Source organism: Trachinotus anak, unplaced genomic scaffold, assembly GCF_046630095.1.
Source record: "Trachinotus anak isolate AG129_WGS33_773 ecotype Australia unplaced genomic scaffold, CSIRO_AGI_Tana_v1 ptg000010l, whole genome shotgun sequence".
In the NCBI taxonomy this organism is placed as follows: domain Eukaryota; kingdom Metazoa; phylum Chordata; class Actinopteri; order Carangiformes; family Carangidae; genus Trachinotus; species Trachinotus anak.
Window position 1 is genome coordinate 5670910 of NW_027273861.1, and position 25905 is coordinate 5696814.

Sequence of the window (25905 nt, forward strand, 5' to 3'; positions counted from 1 at the left end):
ATTACATCTTAGTAAGTCCTTCATTATTTCACATGATTTGTGACATGACAGTCTTTGAAGCGTTCATTGTCACAGTGTTTTTGGTAAATGATTTACCTGCAACAAAGATTAAGTCACGACAATTAAAGAATAAAATAATTACAGCTACAAACGTAGTCCATGGAAACCAATCAAAATAAACACACTTGGTTGGATATTTTTCAAATAAAGTCACCCCATAATCAGGTGGCCCACATGCAAATCTCTGCTGAAGTTTTCTCAGCGCCGTAACTTTATGAATGCTCATTTATCCTGCAGTTAATCTGAACATCTTTTACAACGTGAAGAGCAGAAATATGGATGAGGTGCCTCGCTCCAGGCCAGAGCAGCGCTTGATCCAGGATAAGAGACACGTCCTCATTCTGGGAGGAAACATGTTAACCCGTTCAAACCCTAAGGTTATGACACATGATACTAAAGGTGCTGAACTTAACCATATACTTTACCATGTGCAATAACAGCTGCGTGTGTTCCTGGGAAACTCTTCTTGGGACATACTTAACCTTGTTTCCTGATGAGCTGCCTGAAGAGACTTAATACCAGTTTGGTTTGTCCGCAGTCACCTCTGTCCCTCAGGAAAAATTGTGTGATTTGTAAACAAGACTGTATTTTACAATTGTACAATTTTACTTTTGAAGCATCAACTTTTTTCATTAAATAAGTTCAATTTTTAATAATATTTATTAGCCATTCAGTGTAGTTACATTCAGTAATTGCCTATTCCTTACCCCATGAGGCTGACTTCCAGTGATTTCCTTCACTCTAGGAGACGCTGTGAGAGTGAGCAATGTGCTACAGGTATCTTTCCTTTTCTCAGAGGTTCTGGGGATTCAAGTACAGGATGTGGGAACACAACCTGCCACATCTTGAACAGGTTATTGTGATCACCTCTGACAAATGAATTGCTAAACTGTATAATTTTGCTATATAATGTTTTTTAAAAAATTTTTTAAATTCTGCCCCACCCATCAAACAAAAAAGAAAAATTGAGCTTTACCTGCTTTTAGTTCAGTCCTGAAGTTTGATTGTTTTCATTAAAATAAAAAAAATGCTCTGAGAACGTATCATTTGGCCTCCGTATTGTTACGCAGCTGGTTGTGGGCCACCAACATTTTTTGAGATTTTCAAGTGCGTCATGGGTTGGAAAAGATTGGGAACCACTGCTGTAAGATGTATGTAACAACGATTTGATGTTTTTACACTTCTTTCTTTGTTTTTCAGAATAAAGAAATGGGATAATTTTTTTAATTATTTTTTTATTTAGCTTCTGAGGTGCAGGATGATGGATGAGAAAAAATAATGCACCATATAATCTAGTGTTTGTGAATTTGATCTCACTGCTTGTTCACTGTTCACTGAACATGTCCTCCTGTTTCTACTTTACATTAAAAGCATTTAACTGGTGACAAAGTAGCTGGTCAGCAACTGTTTGCTGTAGCATTAAACCACACGTGCTGTTACCAGCAACCACAGGTGTCGCCACATCAGCCAGGACTGAAATCTTAACTTATGACTTTAAATGTGTGATAATATTACTTCTGTTCTGCAGCAACAACAAGACATCGGGTGCAGGTGCTGTTTGCATTGTACATCACAGTTTGTGGCACAGTGGACATGTCAAAGGTCACCTCTAGGTTCACATTTCATGTAGGAATTCTTATTTAGCATGGATAAGGAACTGCGATGATAATTCACCACTGAGGTGCACAGAACAAAAACCGTGTAGGAATCTGCATTAAAAAAACAACTTATTTTTTTATACCAATAAAAGGGAAAGAAACTTAATATGTCATCTTATATTTTCATGTCTGTGACAGGCTCACAAAACAAACAGATGATACTAAACAATGCAGAGTGACACAGTAGACACACAAATCAAGGGGAAATTCCAGCACTGTATGCACTGTAAAAATATGCTACAAATGATAAACTGACAAATGTGCCCCCATGCTCCAGTGAATCTCTAAAGGGGCTGAATGGCATGGGAATGAGCTTTTAACACAGACACTGGGGGAGGAAGAAAGGAGTCCCATTGCGAAAGAGTTGAATTACCATATCACTGAGGAGCAAATACAAAGCTCCTTGAGAGCAGCGGGGGATCCGTCATCCAGTGAAGAGCGGTGTTGAAATGTGGATATTTCTGAGTACTCAGACACCACACACTGGTAATAAGCAGTGGGGGAGATCACACAGTTGTTTAAACCTCATACACCTCAGCCTGGGAATCCAGGCTTCAACGTGGAACAAAAACAGACCTGAATTTGGAAAAATCTTTGGTCAATCCTTCAAGAATTACAAACTCTCCGTAAACAAACTTTTGAACAGGAATTCAAGGCTTATAAGTTAGAGCAAACAATCTGAACAACAAAAGTATCATATTGATGTTGGAGAGTTTAGAAGCCAATGTTTCCTCGAGCAAAGCTGTAGCCCAGTTTGTTCTGGTTCCCGAGGAAAGACATAAGGCCCACATAGGCCTCAATGTGGATCGGCTGATTCAGGACCAGGACACCATTGGCCTTCCCAGGAACTGGTTTCATGGCATGGACTTTCTGTGCTGCATCTTTGAGCTGCTCTCGGAAGTTCTGGATCTGAAATTATTATCAGAAGTATATCAGAAACATGTTTTTATTTCCTGTTTGCTGTTCCTTGGCTGCTTGCTTTGGTTAGGGTGCAGAATACATGAGGTCCTCTGAGATCGCACTACAGAAAGGTTTATTTAAGGGTGAATTAAGCCTATGTTTTCTTTCCAAAATAAATAATCTTGTCAAGCACCACTGCATTAAACTTGTGTAACATGAGGGTTCGATATGGGGTTGGATGGTTTGGATTACTCTTCATAAAAGAAACAACTGGATGGAGACTGATTAACTTTCTAAGCAGCAGTTCACTTTCCTCCACACTTCATCAGCTTCTCAACAACAACACTTCCTGTCTCTAGGTCACATGCCGCTAAATTAACCAATCAGAAGCAAGAAGGACTTAAAGCTGAGATAAATAAGAGGTAAACTGTTACATATTTAAACTTGTCAATATGTAAATAATAATTATGTAAACATCAACATGTAAATTGTTAGCTGTGTGACCGTAAATATATAAATAATGAACTGTATAAACACTGTAAATATACAGTATTTCTATTAAATTAACACAAATATACAATATGAATTAAAATCTGAACCTTACACTTGTTTCAATGTAACTGATTTTGCTTTGTAAGACTGATCTACCTCCAGGCCAGGGATGGCAATGTCAGTGCACCCAGTCCAATGATTGATGATACCCAGAGAAATATCTCAAAAACTATTGGATGGAAATGTTGTACAGACATTCATGGTCTCCCTCCTCTGGTGATCTACCGACTTTTAGCACCACCAGCATGTTCACTTGTCTGGTTTTGAGTGAAACATCTTATCAACAATTGTTTGGACTCTCATAAAATTTGGTTACACACTTTCATGTCCCCCCAAGATGAATTAATACCTTTGTAGGTCCATTAACTTCAATCTTGTGCCGTTAACAGGCCCCCACAGCTGTACTTAGGTACTAATTAGCAAATGTTAGCATGCTGACAGTCTAACCTAAGATGGTGAAAATGGTAAAGATGATGCACAACCTGTCAAACTACTTCAACTGTGAAACAACAACATTCTCAGCATGTTACTATTAAGCTCTGTCTGCAGATTCCACACTACATGCACTACAAGTGTACTCATTTAGCAATCAGCATACGAATAAAGTGACATAGTTAACTGCTTTATTCTGACAGCAGGTGAATCAGTACTGTATGTGCGACGTCAGAATGTCACTACAAGTTCAACTTCACAAACAGAAACCAAAATGCTGTTCTTAAGCTCGATGATTAATTTTGTTTTCCAGCATCTTTCTGGCTGTTTCATCACCATCCACAACTTTCTTTTTTTCTCATTTTTTCCTTATTTATTTATTTGTTTTTTTTAACTTATTTTATAATTTTTCTCCTCCATTTTCCTCAGTACACTGCATTGTCAGAGGATAGTTTACAGCAACAGCAACCCAAAAAATCAACTGCATTAGTAAGCATGCTGTTTTTGAGTGTATTTTAATTATTATTTCACCTTTCCAGAGTGAACACATTCTGGCCTAGAGTCAGTATGTAATATGGATTTGGGACATGGCGTCATGTTCGGTTAGATTTCACCTCTCTCTCTCTCTCTGTGTTTCTCGGAGTGATGACAGTATGATGACTGAATACATTTATTGACTATGGTATAACAAAATTGTCATCACATATAATTTATTACTTATTTACATTTAATAATCAGAACATGCACAATAATCACTCATACTCTGCAGGTGGAGATGCGTAGAAACTGCTGTTTATGGCTCTCAGCTCTCTCTCTCTCTCTCTCTCTCTCTCTCTCTCTCTCTTACTCTCTATTTACTGTTGACTTTCCAAAAGTTTTGTTTACAACCTTAAAAAACAGCAGCGAAGAAACTGAACTTAGTGACAAGTTCTGTCTGTCAGTCGATCACCTGCGCTCTGTTTAATAACAGTGCGCCACCTACACACAACAAACAGCGCTACAGTGACAATCAGCTGGTTCAGTGTGTGCATGCACATCGGTGTTACAAGCATCGGTTATATACAGTTGTGCAGCAAGTTAACCTCTATATTTATTTAATACTACAATTAATGATGAAAATGATAAGTTAATACATTAATGTGAAAACAAGCCAAATACCATCTTGACATTGGCAAAGATATAAGCTATTGGTGACTGTTCTGATTGTTGATCCCCAAGATCATCGTCCATCAGCACAACCCTAGGGGGGCGTGTAATGTGTGCGCTCCTCACCATCATGTGTAAAGAAGCAAACTTAACTTCTAAATTAGGCTGAATTAAAAACATTTCTGCGCCCTCATTGTGTCTTCAATTTGTTCTTGAGTTCTGCTTTTCTTTATCTTTATTTAACCAGGAATCCATCAGAGCTTAAACATGACGCATCCTAACAACACAAAACAACCCAACTGACCTAATATATGCCATGACACTGGCAGTCAGGAGAGAGACAGAGAGAGAGAGAGAGAGAGAGAGCACAACTTCTGCATGAAGGACTTTTACACAAAGTTTAGATCTAATTGCAGAGGGCTCCAGAGGGCTGCGTTCATCAAGTGTTTCTACAAGTTTTAAGGTCAAATAGTGTCTAGCAGAGGTTTTATTTTTATGCTAATTTCTAGCAACCTTGCTAATTCGCTTTGTTTGCCCCACTGGCAGATTGTATATGGTTTGACATTAGTAAATGCATACATTATAATTTATGATAAGTATTCCTCCATATTACATAATGTTTTGCTTGTTTGTAAAGTAGGGAGATTCTGCAGTGTGTAGTGTTTTCTGACTTCAAGACAAACACTGTGGAAGATCATTAATAGCTAAGATTTTACTAGTAAAGTGGCAGAGGTCAGAGGTCAGATCCACATGACCTACGCTGTGATCTCGAACCTGTCTACACTGACATTATTCTCTAAGTCTTCCAACAAGACACATCTCTGAATGTCATTTCATAATTAAGGGGAGATCACCTTGCATTCTTAGTAAATGTTCTTCCAGGTCTTTGCACACTAGTTTGAACCTGTCAGGCTGCGCTGCCATTTAACATTTATGTACAGTCACTGAAACATGTAATAATAATAATAATAATAATAATAATAATAATAATAATAATAATAATGGCATCCTCTTTCTTACTCTGCGTGAAACAGAAACAAAACTGACTAGAAATGTGACACATAATAAAACAAATATGTGTGGTGCTGTCGAAATTGTACTGCTTAATACAGGGTTGCTCCATCCTCTTGTCTGCGTCATGCTGAGTCAACTGTTTTAACTGCTCATAAACATCTTGGTTATGTTGAAATTTTGGATACACGCCATACTTATACTGGTGTTTTACTAAAGAATCACAAAGAGTTATTCGTTGTAGAACAAGTAGTCTGAATCTAAATCTAAAGCAGTAGATTGACTGCTGGTTTTTTAGATCTATATTATATATCTGGTGACTGGCCGGTCTTAGGATCTAGATGTGATGAGTATTTCATTAGAAATTAAGTATGACAGATTAAACATGAAGGATATCTGATCCCTAATTCCAGTAAGTCATATCCTCTGTGATGACTCATCTGACCACACGATGAATCGATAATTAAACATCTCCAAGACTCAGAGTACCCACCCCCACCTGGATCAGTCAGCTCAAAAAACACATTACTTATATTTCAACAAACACACTGTGTCAAATTAAAAGCCCAAATCACCATAGTCCCAAAGTTTCAATTTTGCAACAGTGAAACGTGTGCCAAGCTTCTCTGGAAGCGGTTTCAGTTAAAGCTGCTGACAGTCAAGAATGTGGATTATTTTGAGTAACTCCGAAATTGTTTCTGAAAATAAGTTTTTTCACCACAAATAAAATTCTTTTCACCTTCATTGAACTGGGCTTGTGGCAGAAAAATCAGCAAATAAAACTCTTTTAATGCCTGAACACCACCAGAGGTAAGTGATAAGTGTTCTTTTCTTTGTGATTTATGGTGAACTGTACCTTTAAACAGCGCCATACTGTTATCACTCAACGATCAACTTACGTCAGAGAGAGCAGCGAATGTGTCACTGATGTTTCTCACAGGGTGGTAGGTGAAGGTGATGAAAGGGTAGTCAGTGGCAAAGGGGTTCCACCTGGAGGCGAAGGAGGGCTCTCTCAGACGGTCCCAGAAGATTCGCACCCCCTCCCCTTCTCTCCTAAACACATCAAGACACGGAGGAAATGACAAACTGTCTCTGCCACTGACAGTGACACATTTGACTCAACCATGTAATAAAACTTCAGTTCATGCTGGCATCACGTGAGCAACATTACTCACTGCTTTCTACGAAGAAGGTTTTTATTATCTAATAACTTTTATTATTTTATTTTCCATTGAGAATCATGTTCAAAGTACTGAAGAAAAATGCTTTCTCTGATCTGGCCACATCTTATAGGTTGCTTTTAAATGATAACTATGTGGTATACTTATTTTTGCTCATAGCTTTTATCTGAGCCATAACTGCGTTTTATAGTTAACGTATGGCTGTTATACTACACTTTGACTCGGTGAAATGTGGACCAGAACCATCACCAAAAGCAAAAGCAAGAGCTAATATATTAGGTTAAGCTAGCTGGGGAGATTGTTAAACATACTTAAAGTCTGACTTATTTGCATTTTTTCTGCAATTAAAAAATATAAATTCTAATGGACTGACATCTTATTAATTTAGTTTTTTATAGTACAACTAATTGAGGTAGTCAGTAGTTACATTGATCCATTATAGGGGTGAACAAAAAAACAACAACAAAAAGGCAGCTTAACTTGAACAATTAAAACATAACTAGTTGGGTTGTGAACGATAAACCGATGCAACAAGTGAGAGATACGGCTGCATCGGTAGCAGCCTCCTCAATCGATACGAATTATCAATGAATTCCTAGATGAATCAGTTATGGAGTCATGGATCAGGTATCGCGAGACTTTGAATGGGTTGGCAGCATTACATATGCGCCAGGTCTCTAAAACAACGCGAGAGCTGAGGCTGCCCGCGAAACGCCGCAGCTGCCTGGCTGGTATTAGCATGAGTGATAAACAAGGGACGACATGGAAAATGGAGGAGGTGGAGAACGAAAGCGTCAGCCTGACTGAAGGTGATAATGCACCGAGAAAGATTTTCAACGCATCAGGGAAACAAAAATCCAAGGTGTGGACCGAAGGAAGGGAAGCTCGAACAAAGTTTGTTGTTACTATTCTGTGCTACTTTTACCTCTGGAGTTCCCATCCAACGATTTATTATATAAAATATCTACAACAAATATTAACCATAGAATCGAATCGTATCGTTCTTACACTGTATGGAATTGATTCGTATCGAATCGGTCTGTAATAAAAGGATATTGTTTTTGAATCGAATTGTAACCTGTGTATCTAGATGCATATCGAATCGTTTATCACAGAGAGATGTGCAACCCTAATAACTAGCCTAGCTTATTAGCGTAAAGCAGTAACCATCATCTTGAGAAGGGTCCAACTGCAGATCCTGAGACTTTCTCTGCTCCAGACTTTCTGAAAATGCTGCGGAATTAACATAATGTTTTCTATCAGACAGCAGCTAAATAGGTAGCTAAATATTATTCTGTCCTGTAGTGTGTTAGCGTTAATGCAGTTGATATTAGCCAGTTGGAGAAACATGCTAGCTCTACAAAACCAAGTGAAACAGATAAAATACTGGAATAAAACTGAATACATTAATTCTCCCCTGTGTTGTTAGTGACACATGTTCGATTTTGGTGAACTATTTCCACCTCTGTACGGTTACTTCATTGATTAACAATATATCAAGCTAGTCTTTATCAATTTAGCTGACTAACATTTAATGTTAGCTTTCAGTTGCCTTTAAGTTGTATCCAACTTTTCCACACCTTGCTAATATCAAACCGCTAATTTTACTTATAAATGACGGAGGATAAAGTTTCGTCTTCCAAATGATACAGACAATTCACTCTTTATGTCACTTATAGCTGAGTTTTTACAAAGTTACTGTAGTGTTTCCCTCTATTTCTGAGAAAAAAGTACAAAATTAATAATAAAAGCAGACCTATTTGATTTTTCACTTATGCCTGGGGACCTGACTCTCTTTGCACTGACTCACAGACGTGTGTTCCCAGACATAAGGTAGTCACAGCTATTTTATGTTCAAGCCAACTAAGGAGATTGTCATAACTTGCCTTACTGAAAGCTTAATTTAGTTATGTGTTTTCTTTGCTGTAGCTGTATTCTGTAATTAAATTATATACATTTTAATAAACTGGTATTCCCACTTGCTATCAAATAACTAGTGAAACAATGGCTACATTCATTCTCAGTGCAGTAACAAAAAACAGCTCGACTCTCTAGAAGGTAACTAGCCTAGCCTAGTCAAGTTGCAGTGGCTACCATTGCTGCAAAGAAATCTTGCAATTTGGTGGTGTTTGCATTTATTTGCAAAACAAGCACAAAATAAAAGGTACTATAATTTTTGTGTCTAGTGTGCAGTACATCATCCAGCCTGAAAACCAAGAACCCTTCCTTTCCCACTGTTTTTGTAATTATCCCTTTTAAGTGCCATACAGTATATAAGTGCACTGTGTGCACAAATAAAAATGCATTGCAACCTTCTGATATGAAGTTAGTACCGCTTCAGGTTCCATTATATTTTATTTATGATATCAACATCAGCTCACATTATTTCCCTAAAGGGGACTACCAGACCTGTTGGCTCTGTGGTACAATGTTAGAAAAATGAAAAAGTGGCACTAATCTGTCCTCAGGGCAAATACTTAATGTGAGGGCAATCTCATGTTTACCAGGCTTAGAGGTAATCTACAGTGTGTTCATCATATTCTTTTTCTTTCTGCTGTTCTTTCATTTTAAAGTAAATACTGTGGGGTTTTAATGAAAATGCCCTGGGGTCATATCTTTTCTCAGCTTAATGAAACCTCAGAAGACTGAGAGCAAACAGACCTCCAAACACTTGCAGATCCCATCTTTGAAATATTGTTGGTGTTGATCTAAATGCTGTGAAGATTCTCTGTCTCTCATACCTCTAAGACTGTAACATCTGGGAGGAATGCAGTGTCTTCATTACTGTTCAAAAGGTCACACAGAGTTAAAAACACTCTCATCTGCATTTCCTTTTAGGGTAAATATTCCTCAAGAGCATTCAATAAACCTGAGACAAAATGTATCAGAAGGAACAGAAAGAGACAGTGAAATCATAAGAAAAAGGTGTTGGACATAAGGTGCACTAATTTAAGACCAAAATATCCCAGCCACATCTAACTATCACTTACATCATGCAAAAACGTTACAAAAGTGTAATTATCATGGCTGTTTTACGTGGAGTGTCGTCCAGTCAATTTTACCCCCCCTCAGGAGTCAGGACAGACAGAACTTTTTCAGTGCACAGGACCATATTAATGAATTTATTTTCTAACCCTAACCCTCAGTACTGACCATAAAACAAGACAGAATCTATGGAAAGCTTTAAGCACTTATACTGAAGCACAGCAGTACTTTGAACTCAATGCTAATATCAACATGCTAACCTGCTCAACTATGTGGATGTTTAGCAGGTAAAATGTTTAGCATGCTAGTATGCTAACATTTTCTTATTAGCATTAATAACAGAAAGCATAATGATGTTGATGTAAATGTCATTACTTTTGCAGACAAAGCAAATACTGTACATTTCAAATTTTTGAATTTTGAAAGCTTAACCAGTAACTGAAAACAAAACAAATCAAACCAACCAGAGACATCAACTTATTTGAATAATTAATAAAGATAAATCAGTAGGCTAATCGATACGTTAGCTGGAGCCCTAAATTTTCTATATAGAGATCACTTTTGTTGGTTGTTGTGCTGGAGTTAAGATTCACTATATATTAATTATCTGTGCAATATTGATGCATGGAGGCCAGCTTTTAGTCAGGGACCTTCTTCAAGCATCAATGCAACATTAAAAATGTGTGCCCTAATGCTAAATCAAGATGCCTTCCATTACATACAACTAAAACAACTTAACAAAACTAAATGTGGGATAGTTTCATGCTCGAGTTCAGGGATTTTCAGCTACATTACCATGCCTTTCTCTTTCATCTTCACCTGCTCATCAAAGCAGGTAAACAGCTACTGCATTAATCCTTGCTCAAAACAGTAGCCTTGAAAAACCTGCAGTGACAGGTTTGACTCCTGCAGTCCAACATATTTGCATAAAAAGTGTAACGATAAAGATGGAAAGATAAATAAATCTGGATGGAGGCGATTTCCCAACAGTGTTCTGCTATATGCTTAATGATCTGTCATGCTGATGTGCTCATTTTACCACAAACCTTGTGCAACAGCACTTCCTGCCAACAAGAATTAAACACCTGAGGCTAAACAATACTGGTGTATTGATATGTCACTGTCCTAGGGAGGGGCTGCATCATAATGCAATCATCTTGCTCTGTTTACACAAGCACTTTCAAAATGACAAAGCTGCTGCTGCTGAACATTTTGTGCCTCTTCCAGAGCAAATGTTGTGCATGGAGAAAAGAGGAAGGGAGGGAGGAAAGAAAAAAAAAAAAAAACGTGGTACAAAAGCAAAGCCCAGGCTAAAAGACTGATTATATTTCAGCAAAAGCGAGAGAGGATGGTGGGGTTACGTTTGTACACACTGCCCTTTGTAAGAGCACACAGCTATTGCCCTAGTATAAATGGGGATATAAAAAAGCTTTGGCAAATTCCACAGGTAAGCTATCACTGGGAGCGGGACCAGCCCAAACAGGCAGAGCAGGGCTGGGCTTTCCAGCCAGAGGCCTTGAATGTCTTCACTAAGTTTATGTGGCCGAGCTGGGGTTTGCACTTTCACTGCGCCTCACTTCCATAGAGACAGAAAAATACAGAAACAGTGACAGGGAACGCAGGCTGCATCTGGGTTATGCCAGTTTGACGGTTTCTGCGTCAAAAGAAATTTCCAAAAAACACCTCAAGAAAGAGGCTAAACTGAGGGTATCTACCTTCCAAAGATCTTCCTGGTGGAGATCCACCTAATCCACTGTGTTTATACAAAACACACACATGTGTAAGAGAAACACTGTATTCTGAGCTTAGGGGCAAGTGACAAAAAATTCCTCCCTGGGCCTTCAAGCGCTTCAGACTCTAAAGTCAACACACAAGATAAATATCAAGCCCAGCTCTAGTTGTCATGGCAAGTGTCCCACATTGTCTCAGGGTGAACAAACAAATCTGCTGCGATTGCTCAATAGAGCCCGCAGGTTTGTCAGCCATCCATACATGTATCCCTCCAACAAGGTTTCATTAAAAATGTCAAAGGACTTAAAAACAAAAAGAAAAGGGTGGAGTGTTGGCTTTAAAAAAAAGGAAAATACAAAGACAGTAGTTTACCGGTTAAACACACTTTTTCTTTGGTATTCCACCTAAAAAAATATTTATATTATTCATGATAAAGTTGGTCATGCATCCTCTGACACCTGAAACAAACAGCCACGTTACTGTAAACGTCATGATGCAAAAGCTGTGATATCATAGCTGCAGGCTGTTGAGATATTTCCACCTTGAAAAAGCAGCGTCCACAAGCTGAAAGCTGCTCCCAAGGTGTAAGAATTTACAGCAGCATGCCCAAAACATTATAAATCTGCTGGTGTTTATTAATTTATACTGTACGTCCTGGGAGCAGCCTGTGTGCAGACTCTGCTCTTGATCTATGCTTTGTTTTGGAGATGTGAGAGTTTTCTTTTTATGCTGCTTGATTTTAGGATTCATGCTACAGGTAGAACTGCAATATTTGGCAATACAATGTTCTGGTTATATAAAGACTTTATTTGCAGGAGTTTCATTTGCAGAAACATTTTTTAATCCACTTTACTTTTTTCCTTTATCTTTTCTTAACTTGAGTTTTTCTTTTCTTTTTTCTAACAGCAATGTTGAATCTTCAGTGTAGATTATTGTTGAACTGCTCTAATTGTCAACACAGATTATATAGACTAATTGTCCCTCATCAGTTGAATCATGTGCTCTCAAAGGAGACAGATAGAGAAGAAGCAAAGATTTTTTTTTCTGTAGGTGTGATTCAGCACAGCAAAAAGTCAGACAAGACAAAACAATCCTCATGCCACTGCAATTCTTTTCCCTTTTTTGTGCATATATGTTGTGGCTCTGCTGAAGGTGCAGCTGCAGTCAGAACTACTGTGAATCACAGAGAAAGTTCCTCATCCACATCAGATACTAAGCTACATATAGACCATGCAATGCCAGCCCCCAGTGTCAAAATGCCGAGGAGGCCTATTTGCAGTTTGTTGTTTATTTGGGGCCTCAATTCCAGTTTCCATGGCAACAACTACAGTATAAACCACCAATGTTGACACTTTTCTACATATAGTAAATAAAACAGTTTACAATTTAACAAACCACATCAAAATAAAACACGACATACAAGCAGATTTGCACATTCAAATTGCAATCAAAGTTAAAGAATTTTTTTTTTGCTTATATAATGTACGTAGTGGGTCTGTATTCCAAGTACTTTTAGACATGGCCGGCAGTCCTCAAAAATTTTAATATAAAATGGATGATTGATCTTGGGTGATCCCATCACAGGTGGACACATCCAAGTATGACAGTTCACACCTGGTGTTTAAATGGGTCTCCATATTAGTCTTGAGTGACCATTTCCCTGCTGAATAGTATGAACACATACATCACTTCCCTTTGCAAAAACCAAAAGTTACATTGTTTTAATCCTGCGGGAGGCAGCACTACATACTGAAAACATACTTGGCAATAAACCTGTTTCTGATTCTGATTCTGATTCTGATTTCCCATGCCTTGTCTGCTTGAAATTGAAAGTGGACGAAAACAACAATTCCTTGGGATATCGCAGGTAAATGAAACCAGTTAATGCAGTCATGATATATCTCTCTGGGCTTTTCAAAGTTTTCAGAGCACATGGACAAAGCCAGTTTACGCAATCTGTGAACCAATGGAATAACTACATCTGTTTACACAGAGGACGTCAGGTGAGTAGGCAGTCCCTCAATGTGGCCCAGGGCATAAATGTTCACACTGCTAACAGAATGTGGTCACATGCAGCCCAGACCACCTCCGAACGTGGTCTGAGTGATCAGATCACAAATGCATCCTCACTGTGTCTCGGGTGCGTTCACACCTGAACTTAGACTTGTCCACCTGTGATCGTTTCACCCAAGTTGGATGTTAATGCCAGGTCTGAACTTTGATTCAGTCTTGTAAGATGACAAGTCATGAAAAAGTCCAATGGGAATAAATATCTTTTTAGGCACTGAACTGTGTATATTATAAATGTAACACTGACTCGGGCCAATGAGTACTTTTAGCTTTGATACTGTATGAAAAATTAACTAAAAATACTTTTATTTGGAATGCCATGCAGACTTGTAATACTGTATGTTAATACTGTGGTGCTGCCACTTAAACTGAAGTATACGATCATTACCTGATACACCATTGGTTTCTTCAAACTTTTTATTATAGATTATTGATATATAGAGAGGGGGAGATATATCTTTAAAAAAAAGTTAATTGACTCCATCTTAACTTCACTTCACTCATCAAAACGAGCTCTACTCCGCCTGTGGAAGCAGCTACACAGTGTAATGTCTTCTGTGGCTCTGCAGCAGTTTCTAAATCAACAATCTTGACCATTTCAGTTTCATGTCATCAGGTAATCTCGGGTTAAGACTTTCTGTCAGAAAGTTCGGCATGGAGTTTGAAAGAAGGGGGAAGTCTACTGAAAGATGCAGCGGAGTTGAATTATGGGAAATGTAGGAGCCAGTGTCTGTGGGGTTCAAACTAGAGACTAAAAGTGTGGATGAAGTGAGGATATCCTCTGATCTTTCTTGTTTAAAATCTGTTCCTCATAAGACCCTCAACCTTTGGGAAGTAAGATCCTAAATACCAGAGTGTCCCTGTCACTTGTTTTCACTCTGCTTCATTCTGCACTAACTGATGCTTATCAAACACTTGATCAGATTACAGAGGAGTTTCTGAGGTCAGACACATCATTGGCTTGTATAATTTGCAAGATGACACTCATCTTCTAACAATAAATACTCAACTTCCTATTTTGCAAGTGATTTATTTATGTGCATCAACATCTTTGCATTGTGCCAGGAAATGAGCGGCAAGTTTGCAGTTTAATTTGATCAAATGAAAACAGCAGTGTCAGTCCTCATTTAAAGAGAATAGGTGGAGTGTGTGAACACACACTTATTACCTGCTGAGCAAATGCTTTCTTCACATCTTAAACACAAGTGTCTGCATTTAAGTCTCTTGCCTCACATTACAATCACTGTGACTGTCTAAATGATCACCTGGTGAAATGTTGTGTTAATCATCTTTAACACTGAGGCTACCATGTACTGACTGCCCTCTGCTGTTTGAATGTGTCAGCTGCTTTGGTTTGTACAAGTGTGGTCAGAAATACTGCAGAATGAGAGGACGAAAACTGTGGTTAAACCACAGTTTGACAGACTCAAAAGGTTTTACACCCTCTTAAAACAACAGTAAAAAAATCCTTACTGAGCTAACTCTGTGAAACATAACAATTGACAGAGTGAGGAAGAGATTCTAGTTAATGAAACTGTTCTGAGTAGTTGGAGGTGGAGGCTGAATAAGGCACGAGTCTCTCTGAAGCCTTATTCAGAAAGAAACAAACTACGTCTGATCAGATGAGAAACAGAGGAGAGCAGTGCTGGGATTATTTCCAACATTCATAAAAGTATATATTTTTTACAACAGTTACTGAAGCAACCTCTAGTGGGGCTTCTTTAAGCCTCCACGCCCAACTCTTTCAGACAGGAATAAAAAAAAAAAATAGATGATTTTCTGAGTAATTAGTTTGTCTAGACAGTTTGGAAAGAAGACACTTAAAACACATCTTTCCCCACAGATGCAGAATGTATTGTGCTTTTCCCTTCATGGGCGCACCTGGAGAATGTGCGATGAAAACAAAATCATCAGGACTAAAAATACTGACAGTCCCCTAACACTTTCTGTTGACATCATCAAGGGTTTGGGATGCTGATGGAGCACAGATGAGGGTACTGACGCCAAATAAGACGCTGTATAGAAGGACTTTGAAATCCTTTGTTGTGATGGTCTGGGAACACCGCGGTCGGACGTTCATGAAAGTCTCAATTCAGTGAGTTTAAGTATATTATTCCTATCATAGAATATCAGTATCCTCAGTAATCGGCAAAATAATGTGTTGAGAAACTGAGAAAGAACAAACAGAACTGTTGTTGTAGCCTGTGATGTCTTCTTAAACACTGAGAGTTGATCTCATGGTATTTTACAAACATATGTACAAAATAGGTATCAATAAAGATCTAAAAGCAAGAGATTGTATGTAACAGCTCTATCAGCTCTCTATCTAACAGAGTGTGGAGAACATATGGAAGCAACTGTGCAACATTTAATTTGCAACATTTAATATAATTAACTGCCTCAGTGTGGCCAGAAGATGGTTCGACTTTTCTGCCCTAAACATAGAGGTGGCGTATTTGTTGTGGTCTACACAGTGAAAAGGTTTTCTAGCAGCAAAGACTCAGATTTGCAGAATCATCCATGACAACATCAAACAGATGAAGACATGTGATGTGGCGTGCCGCTGCCTTGAACCATCTCTATGAAGGGTGCACACTGACATCAAGTGGTCAGATGACAATTGTCAGAAGACAAATCAACAGCAGCGACCCTGACTTCCCACACTCTTGAACGTGGACAATTATACGTCACAAGTAACGGCCAAGTGTCGTTACTGTGACAGCTTAAAAAGCAGCTGAAGTGTCCTGATGTATTAATGTGTTCTTAAATCAGTATATATGTAGTTACATTCATCTGTATATCAGAAAAACTGTTATTCCATCACTGTCTGAGCTTTTTTACATATAAAAAGTTAGACGAGAAGATCAGTGCCACTCTAGTGCCTGACTGTTTAAGTGACTATAGTCAATATTTCCGCAATGTCCGCACTGCTCTGGAGTTTTCTAGCCCCTCAAACAGACTATTTGAAACGCTGCTGACCCCATTCTAGTTTAAAAACTCCAAGGCTGTGACTGAAACAGAGACCTCTGGAAACGATGACGTAGACACCCACATTTGTTCCCTAATGTCCCTGGGTTTTATCAGCCTCGACCACCGGGTGCTGAATGAACCGGTAGCAGCTGGTAGGAAAGTTAAATACTGCCTTTTCTATTCCTACAACTACCTTTGCTGCTCGCCGTTCCTTGTATTTTCTGCAACTAACCACCTGCAGAGTAGACAATCCACTTTCTGTTAACACAAGGACGTGCATACCCAGTGCACATCAATGGTCATCTGATATGTGTTTTCGGGTGTGGTAGTATGGACAGAGGTTATTTGTGAAATGCCGCTAATGCTCACGTGGACGGAGATCGTTTTCCTTTTAAACAAAAAAGCTCTAAAAACATTGTATACTAACTGCCCAGGACCAAAAGGTAGACAGACACAGCTGGAGGCCAGGAATTAGCTAGCCAGTAGGAGTTAGTTGAAAAGCATAGCTAGGGTTAGAGTGAGTAATGGACTTATACTCATCACGTGGCCAGAAACATGAAAGCTAATGTTTAAGTATGGCGCCAGGAGGTGATTAGCACGGCTTAGCATAAAGGCTGGTAGCAGACACTAAAGCTCACTAATCAACGTATTGTAGGATGCTTTTTACTACTAACTAGGGCTGGACGATATGGCCTAGTAATATTGCAATACTTTTAGGCTATACCCCCCCCCAACAAACATGCAATCAGAGATGTTAAAGGACAAGTTGTAGTTAGTTAGGTGCTCTAAATATGTTCTTGGTGGCCGGCAGCCAGGGGTATTAAATGCTAAGCTAAGCTAATCACCTCCTAGCTCAAGCTCCCAACTTAGCACACAGAGACGAGAGCGGTATCAGACAAAAGGGAGCATTCTATCCAGATGTCAATCTATCCCTTTAATTTAGACCAGTCCAGTCATGTCATTAAGCGTCCGCTACCACGAGTCATTTTGCAAAACAAATGTCACATCAGCCAATTTCCTCATCCTGACTTTTAGTCCTTTTCTCTCTCTCCGATTTTGTGATGTGGAAACAAAGTTTTGTGTACTGTCAGAGTGGGAGGCAGGATTCATTTTCATATGTACACGTACTCACTGATCACTTTCTGCCAAAAATAAGACAGAATGACCTAGACGAAAAAGAAGACACTTCCTGAGGGAGAGACAGAGAGGAAGACAGGGAGGGAGAGGGAGGGAGCAGTGAAGATGAAGACAGAAAGAAGAAATGTTTGAGGCTGGAGTCTTTCTCATTTGAAACCGTCTCTTTACTGTTTGACTCCCGGGTGGCTTTCACAAGCATTTTATGTATAATTTAACGTAATGTGCAGAGATAAAGCCTCCAATAAAGGCTGCACTCTCTCAGCTCTTCACAGCACATTTCGTTTTATTCCTCAAATTAGTTTTAGTTGGTTTGGTATCCCCTGAGCCGTCTTTAAAAGGTTTAGATGAAAGGACTACATTAATTTTGCCGCTAATCAGTTAAGTGACAGCTCCAAGTGACAGCTATGCACTCCTTATCCCCAAAAACCTCTCCGCGCACCCGTCTCTGTGCCACGCCTGCTACAGTCCTGCTCCTCCGTGTATCCCTGGTTGATCTCGTCGACCCTGCACCACCCCTCTGCACGTACCCCTCTCACCACGCCACACGGCCCTCTGATGGCTGCCCTCAGCTTCCTGTCACTGTTTTCACTGACAACACAAATCACCACAAACACTTTTTCCATTCACATTCAATCATTCATATACTTGCCATCTTTGAAATTCATTAAAAGGGCTGCATGCTGCATTTTTCATTACACTTTCACATTTCTCAATACAATTGTTACATAAAGAATGTGCTGTATGATACAATACTTTAACAAAGTTGGGAAACCTTCACATACTGGCAAAAACTGTGACGAGGCATGTTTTGTGGCAGAGCTTAATGGTTAATCATGAGGGAAAAGGGATTTTTTGCTTTTGTGACGCAAATTAGAGCATGGAGCAGATAATTAGGGCTAATATTTGTAATTCTCAAAGTAGGGTTTTTATGTTTTTAATTAGCAACTAAACTCTACAAAGAGAAATTCTTGAGTAGACTTACTGAAAATTACTAAAAATGAGACAGGACACCAGAGATCCATGGCTTTCTCTATCACACTGTGCTTTTTTTTTTTTTTTTTTTGCACACTGTTCAAAAGTCAATGAACGTGTCTGAAGTCAGAAGTTTCCTGGTTATTCTTTCCCAACATGTATTACAAGACGTTAACAAGCTGCAGGTTTAATGGACAGAAGGTAGAAGTTCAATGTTGAACTGGTATGAGGGGACCTACTGGAGGAGGGAGCGCTTCGGGAAGCTGAAGGTGCCGTGGGCGATGCGGTCGACAAAGTTCAGCGGGATCCTCTGTATCTGCTCGCAGTTGAACATGACAAAGTCGTACTTGAAGACCAGGAGGGAGCTGTCTGTGATCATAACAAGACGCTCCTTCTCATTGTTCCAGTGATCCACCCTGACAAAGAAAAACAAGATAGGGATTCGAGTTAAAGCTAAATTTGCTTTATGTTTAACAATATTAACTGTCACACAATATAGGACATATCTGATACTGTCCTACATGTGTGACAGACCCTTTGTACCCCGAACACAACAGTGCAGTCCACAATGAAGGTAGGCTAAATAAATAAAATAAATATCTCTCTGTATAATACAACACAGCTCAACAGCATCACAATCTACAGCCACTTAAATGACAATAAAGTTGAATCAACATCTCTCAAAAACTGAACATTATAACCTGCATGAAGGTAGAAGTATTAGTTTTTAGTTAGGTGTGATCAATAATAAACTGCCACCTGTGTATATCACAGTGTTAAGTTTAGACTGTACAGCGTTGGTTTGCAACCTTTTCTAAAACAAAGCAACGCAAACATGCGATCCCTCGTCACTGGCTGCACATGTTCACTGGTTATAACAAGTTCAACCAAAGTCTAATCTTCATGGCCTATGTAATATTCAGTAATTTTAAAAACCTCTATTGAAAATAGATTAAGATACATGGATTTTGTCACTTAAATGATTATTCTTTATTTATCTTGCTTCTCTTTAGGGGATAATCATGTTTTAGAACTAATTTTAGAAACTAATTCTCAGGTGAGTTCTGCAGTTCTAATGAGCAAGTTTTGGACTTCAAACATCTGTTTATGTGATCCCAAAGGTTGAGACCCACTGATCTAATGACCCCCCCACATTTATGTTGTCACCCGCTGTGAGGGGCCCAGTGTTGGAAACCTCTGCTGTAGAGAGTGATTCTCACTGTATGTGAGTCTTTGTGTGAAGTGCAGGTTGGATGTTCGTATTCTGCAGGTTATTTGAGGTTAATACTAAAACATGTACAGCAAAGCTGCTCAATTATCTACTATAAAAGCTACACAATTTCCAAAAATGCCCTTGGCAAATATCATGCAATATGCATGCAAACATTTCCAAGTCTCCCAATTTTTCCAAAATAGAAAGAAAAGAAGAAAATTAAGAGTAACACCTTTAAAGCAGCAAATCTGACTCTACTTTCTCTTATGCCCTCAGAGTGTGTCCAAAGATGTCGGACATATTAATTGAAGTCACAGAAAGCATCATTTCACACAGACTCTCTCCCTCACTACTGCACACACACAACTAAGTCGTGGTGGCATGAATTCTCTTAGAGTGGCTCGCTTTCTCACAGCTCGCTGAGCCGGCTGCACGTGGCCAAGTCCAACTGCTGCTGACAGCCGCGGGCCAAAATAATGAAAAAAAAAACAAAAAACAGTTTACTGAACAAGGCTTCATGGGGAAGGTGTGGGTGAAGAGCTTTGACTGTGCTAATGAAATGAGTTGGCGTCATGCACAGTGAAGAGGTGTTACAGAGACCCAGAATCACACCGTGGAGTTCTGACACACTGTTGGTGCTCCAGCTTGACACAACACAGCACCAGTCAGGACGAAGACCCTGAGGCCGTGAGGGATCTACCTCTGTAGGTGCTCAAAGGAGTAGCTGTAGCTTCACATTTAGGGTACAGACATAAGAGTGGTATGAATCTTCTCATCTAAGTCTCAGCAAAAAAGTGAATACGAGTATTTACTAAAATTTCAAACATGGTAATAACATGCTAATCCACTGCTATGGGCACTGTTTGGAGAATAAAATATTTTTGTCATATTCCTTTACATAAAAAATAAAACACCAATTCTTAGTAAGTAAAAATAAAGTTGCATATGATAAAGACCATCTCAGGAAGTGCATAAATAAAAAGGAAATAAGATATAAAATCAATAACAAACAATGAAAACAAAAGCAGTAGAGTCAAAATCAAAAAAAAGTACATGAACTGAGATTATCGTACTCTTTCTAAAGCTAGCGACAATCCTCCACAAAGCCAGATTTGAGGAATTTCTCATGCTTTTTCTGACATTAGTCACCGGCCTCCCTTGGGGACACTCAGCAGCAGCGTTACAGGATTTCCATATAATGCACTCTTTCTGTTGCAAGAAATCCTACAGCAGCTTCTGTAGCAACGATAACCGCAGGCTAAATGTAGGACAAACATTAACGTGTGTTGGACAGGGCTGCATAAATGGGATGTATTATTCATTCTCACATGGCCAGCCTTTTAAATGTCCCCTGAAAGCTTGTGCAGGGGTGATACAACCTGACAACTGCAAGTGCACTTGGTAAACGTCCTGCAGTCACTTCATTTTACTCTGTGTTCGAGTCAGTTAGATCACCGCCTCTGCTTTGACTTGTGTGATAATGTTCGAGCTCTGGCTCTGATATTTGAGTGAAAGGTTATCTAATGAGGACGTCTGGATCTGACAACACTGACACATCATGGGCCTGCACTGTAGTTTATCACATGTGTGCTGTTCAGAACAGTCACTCTCTTCCTATCAGAAGCAGCTCTGTGCAGACATCTAGCACAGACCATATGTTAACAATGGATTATAAATGAGCAGCACATAATACTGTAAACTCATTGTGCATTTACAATCACATTAGTACTGTCAGGTGAAAACCTTTTAACTCCAGTTTTCCAAATAGAGAAAAACAGTTGTTATAAGCAGTGTATAAACAATTTATTTGTGTTAGTGATTTGTGTTTCTTGTGATTTTGCAGCCCGGTCATACGACACACCCAGTTCATAAAACTGATAAAGGGCTTCTATATTTTATCAGTGGTTCATGGGCTCAATGGTCATTGTGTTACCTTATGAGGCCAAAGATAGTGACTTACGAGACACTTATTTAAAAGAAAATCTTCAAGACTGTCACTTCAAATACGTCAACTTGGACTCCAGGAAATTGTGATCACCATTTTTTATACAAATTTATACAAATATAAAATAGTAATAATCTACTCGTCGTATTTATTAATTTCATAATTTGATAAATATTACAGTACTATTTATTTATAAGAACACTCTCCACAGCAACTGAGCAAACACCATCTGCTGAAGAAGGCCACGAGACGCAGCTGAAAGCACCGTGAGAAATCTAGTAATCGGACTTTGAGTTCAAAATATTTTGTCCATTTACTATTTCCAAGGTGAAGAACGAGCTTACAAATCAACATGTACATCTTACTTTTGAACACCTTTATAAATGGTTTTAAATTCATCTGTGAATGATTTGTAGACATGTATAAACAGTTAATAAACGTTTAACAACATTTATGACCTACTGTAAGGATTGGTTCATGTGTGAAATCATATATCACTAAATAAATAGCAGATATGTTAAAGTGTGTTAGTATTCATTCATTTTTAATGCACCTATTACAGAAGCTTTAGGAACAGTAGAAGTTGTAATTTCCTTATATCTGCTTACAACCACATTACAGTGTGTTATAACAATGTATTTAGTGTTTATATACTGCTTATTAATTCTAAATAGAGGGGGGAGTTTACAGTGTTACGAGTGGAACAAGTGTCACCAACTAGACAAATGACAAGATTATCCATTAATGAATTAAAGATACAAGCTTTTCACTTTGCACATGTTACACTGCATGTCAACGTGAATACAAACAGAACATAGTCTCATGAACTCACTCTGCCATCAGCCAGATGCTGTGAATGCTGCCATCTACTTCTTTATCCACCAGGGCTTCAACGTCTTTGATGGCCTGATTCAGAGTGCCAGGCTGAGGAGATAGAAATGCACGGGTGTCACTTTCTAATTTTCCATTGTGACAATCACAATGTGTACACAGAAAGCTTAAGGGGTAATCTTTGAGGCAGATATGCAGCTGGGACTGGTACTCCAACAAAATGTCAGAGCATCTGTGTGTCAAACAGAATAACAATAAACAAAAACATGAAGCCTCTGCATATGAAGATGACTGTAAATGAAGAAAGCTGAGCGTGCAACTTCCATGTATAAATCTGAGTAACTCAGATATTTGAAGACACTTCAGTATATAATACACGACACATTCAAAGCATCTGTTTTCCATTGCTACCCGTACACACACTGCTGTCACCTTTTTACAACAGCCTATTCTCTCCTTGCACTTTATGTTTTATTATTTCAATGCCAAGTTGAAGAACTTAAAAAGATTAGGAGTTCATATTTAGGGCTCCTGACAGTCTTACTGTAATCTGAGCCTGGTGCTGAGCTGGCCTGGCAACATGGGATGTGTGACTGACTTACCATTGCAAGCCAATACAACAGGCCTGCAATAAACACTACTATTTGACACTGATACTATTCAGTTTATTGTTGACACTGTGTCATAGAGGTGGTGATTAATCGCTATAGAGATTAGTGAGGCTGTGCTGTTATTTCACTTGACTGTATAACATGGTGAGGTATATACAGATACCAGAGGTGACATAACAACAAGAAAACCTGAAAAAATATCATATAGTGTATAGCAAAACAGATATAGGATTTCTGAAGCCAGTAACAACACAGTGTAACCACGACATACGCAGCACTGAGGAGAAAATTTCACCATGGAAAAATAAACTATGGCATGGCAAAACTTTACATGACCTCAGACATATCTTTGGTATTTCTGCACTGTATTTTCTTGTTACTTACTATCCAACATATCCATGGAATTAATATATCTACAATGAATTAATATTAATATTAGCTGATATAGAATAATATTGAGTTTAATCAACACCTCTCTTTTATAACAATGCCCTTTTACACTATAGTTGACTGCAGGTGCAGAATCAAAATTAATTACTTTCAAACGGCTTTACATACTATTGGTTTTAAAATCTACTAATGTATAATGTTTACATGTTAATAGTTCAAATGTCTTGAACTGAACATTTTAACCAGCAAAGAGACGGTTTCAGTGTCACTCTCTGTGCTTTAACTGTGACCTGGCTGCACATGAAAATTAACTCTGGTGAATGCTAAGCTAATATTTATATTTAATCTTGTTCATGGTTCTATCAAATTAAAACAAATAAAAGACTATGCAAGTAACAACAGCTACCACCCGAATGCAAGAACCATTATCTCTGAAACACGGTGGTGAAGTATAATCATACCAAAATCTAAAATGTTAAAGAAATATTTAGGTTTGGTTAAAGGATCATTTGTAAATTAGGTTACTGCTACGTAGCCTACGTTAGCATTAACAGCTGTTCCATTCCCACTGTAGTGCTGATGTTGCGCTGCCCAGAGGACATGTTATAATCTCTTACAAATCTCTTACAAAGACAATAATGGCTGAAGCTCCTGCCAAGCAACATCCACCACCACCTGCTCCCGGCAAGAAACCACATTTGGTGGCAGAGAAAACTTACACATAGCACCTTTAACTACTGAACCTCCACTACTGATTGTAGGTGGGAGCTGTTTCTTATAAGTGTAAGTGCAATCATAGCAGCACAAACTGCCTCTGTGGTAGGAGGAAGTGTTTAGGTCTTTACCCTCAGCACGAAGTACTTTTTGAGTCTGAAGTGCTCCGGAGTTGTCTCCCCGGACACGGCGAGGTGCTGGGAGCGGGCCGCTGTGTCCCCCGCTGCCCGCTCCGCCGTGGCTTCAGTGCGGGCAGCGGGCTGGCTGTCCTCCGGGCCGCTGGAAGAACAGCTGACCTGGTCCTGCTGCTCCTCAGCGGGCGCTGCTTCCCCCTCAGCTTCAGACATGATGCTGCTTCACAACACCTCTAAGAAAAGATACACAACCGTGGTGTGAAGCTTTTTGTCACCACTGAAGCCCGTTTCTATCAGAGCACACTGTGACCTGTCCTTCAGAGGTAAATTACTTGACTAATATCGAAACTTAAGTCGCTTCACACATATTTACGAACAGTGGGAAGAGTAAATCGTTTCGGCTTAATACTGATAGCAGGTAATAATAATAAAAAGAGACTGACTCACCAGTATTCACCGACGTCGCAGTTGGGTATATTTGCAGAGTTGGGTCGAGGGCAGCGACAGGTGCATAACTTCCTTGTTCCCGGTTCTTGTCATGCATTGTTTTGAGGGCGTCAGCAGCAGCGCCTCAGCCTGTCATCCACACATTAAACACCAAAGGTTTGATTGTTTATTTTATTCACGATCTGATTTACAGGGGGACAGGCCGTAAACCTTACTGTATATATGTCCTGACTGAAACAGGACAGCTGCGGGTCTGTGAACTAGGATCATTTGTAGTATGACTTTGTGTTGTTGCACTGGGTGAGGCTCACCTGTCCCTGCGCACAGAGCTCACCCTTTCACTCTGGGTGGAGGGACACTTTGCGGCTCATAACACCCCACTTGCTCTCAGGCTCATGGCCTGAATAACTGGGCTGAAAGCCAGAAACATTTGCACCCCGCCCCCTCTTTTTGAGGTTCCTGTTATACTTCAGTTTTGTGCAGTGTGGCATGACATTTCCCCTGTGTTTCCACTTGCTCACACCATCATTATGTGACTGTGGCTGTTTACAAATGAACCAACTTTGTTTTGGCCATAAAGTGTATACCTGCTTGTCTGTTTTTCTTTTCTTCGTTATCAATAGGTCGACAATGCACTGTAAAAAAGATGTGAGGTAACTAAACTTAGAAGTTATAATGATGATTTTCCCACCAATCAGATAATTATTACTTACCTGAAATGTTTTAAATGATGAGGAGTTGAAAATGAATTTTCCTCTTGATGTCTATGACACTGAGTAAGGATAAATATTTTGTAAATGGTTTCAGTAGAAAGA

At 39.1% G+C, this 25905-nt stretch overlaps 1 protein-coding gene across 2 annotated transcripts; it reads right to left on the bottom strand.

The window, feature by feature from the left end:
- Positions 1 to 1276: 1276 nt before the first annotated feature.
- tprg1 (tumor protein p63 regulated 1) lies at positions 1277 to 25685 on the bottom strand. Of its 2 annotated transcripts, XR_011692386.1 has the most exons (7): positions 25091 to 25685; positions 24641 to 24876; positions 22796 to 22887; positions 19045 to 19221; positions 18273 to 18421; positions 6659 to 6812; positions 2488 to 2627 (listed from the first exon to the last, which is right to left on the bottom strand). XR_011692386.1 is itself a non-coding variant. In XM_071487146.1 (6 exons), the coding sequence occupies exons 2-6, from the start codon at positions 24854 to 24856 to the stop codon at positions 2433 to 2435; spliced, it is 834 nt and encodes a 277-aa protein (XP_071343247.1). In that variant the 5' UTR covers positions 24857 to 24876; positions 25091 to 25466; the 3' UTR covers positions 1277 to 2432. The 2 variants fall into 2 exon arrangements, 1 of the variants encoding a protein (XP_071343247.1); XM_071487146.1 differs by lacking the exon at positions 18273 to 18421 and having other exon boundaries at positions 1277 to 2627; positions 25091 to 25466.
- Positions 25686 to 25905: the final 220 nt, after the last annotated feature.

What these genes read in the sequence shown, in the direction of transcription:
- tprg1 (XM_071487146.1), bottom strand. Translation starts at nt 24,856, where the DNA reads ATGTCTGAAGCTGAGGGGGAAGCAGCGCCCGCTGAGGAGCAGCAGGAC. An exon ending in AAAAGTACTTCGTGCTGAGG is followed by an intron (nt 22,888 to 24,640) that starts GTAAAGACCTAA and finishes CTATCTCCTCAG; the next exon opens with CCTGGCACTCTGAATCAGGC. An exon ending in CATTCGCTGCTCTCTCTGAC is followed by an intron (nt 2,628 to 6,658) that starts GTAAGTTGATCG and finishes TAATAATTTCAG; the next exon opens with ATCCAGAACTTCCGAGAGCA.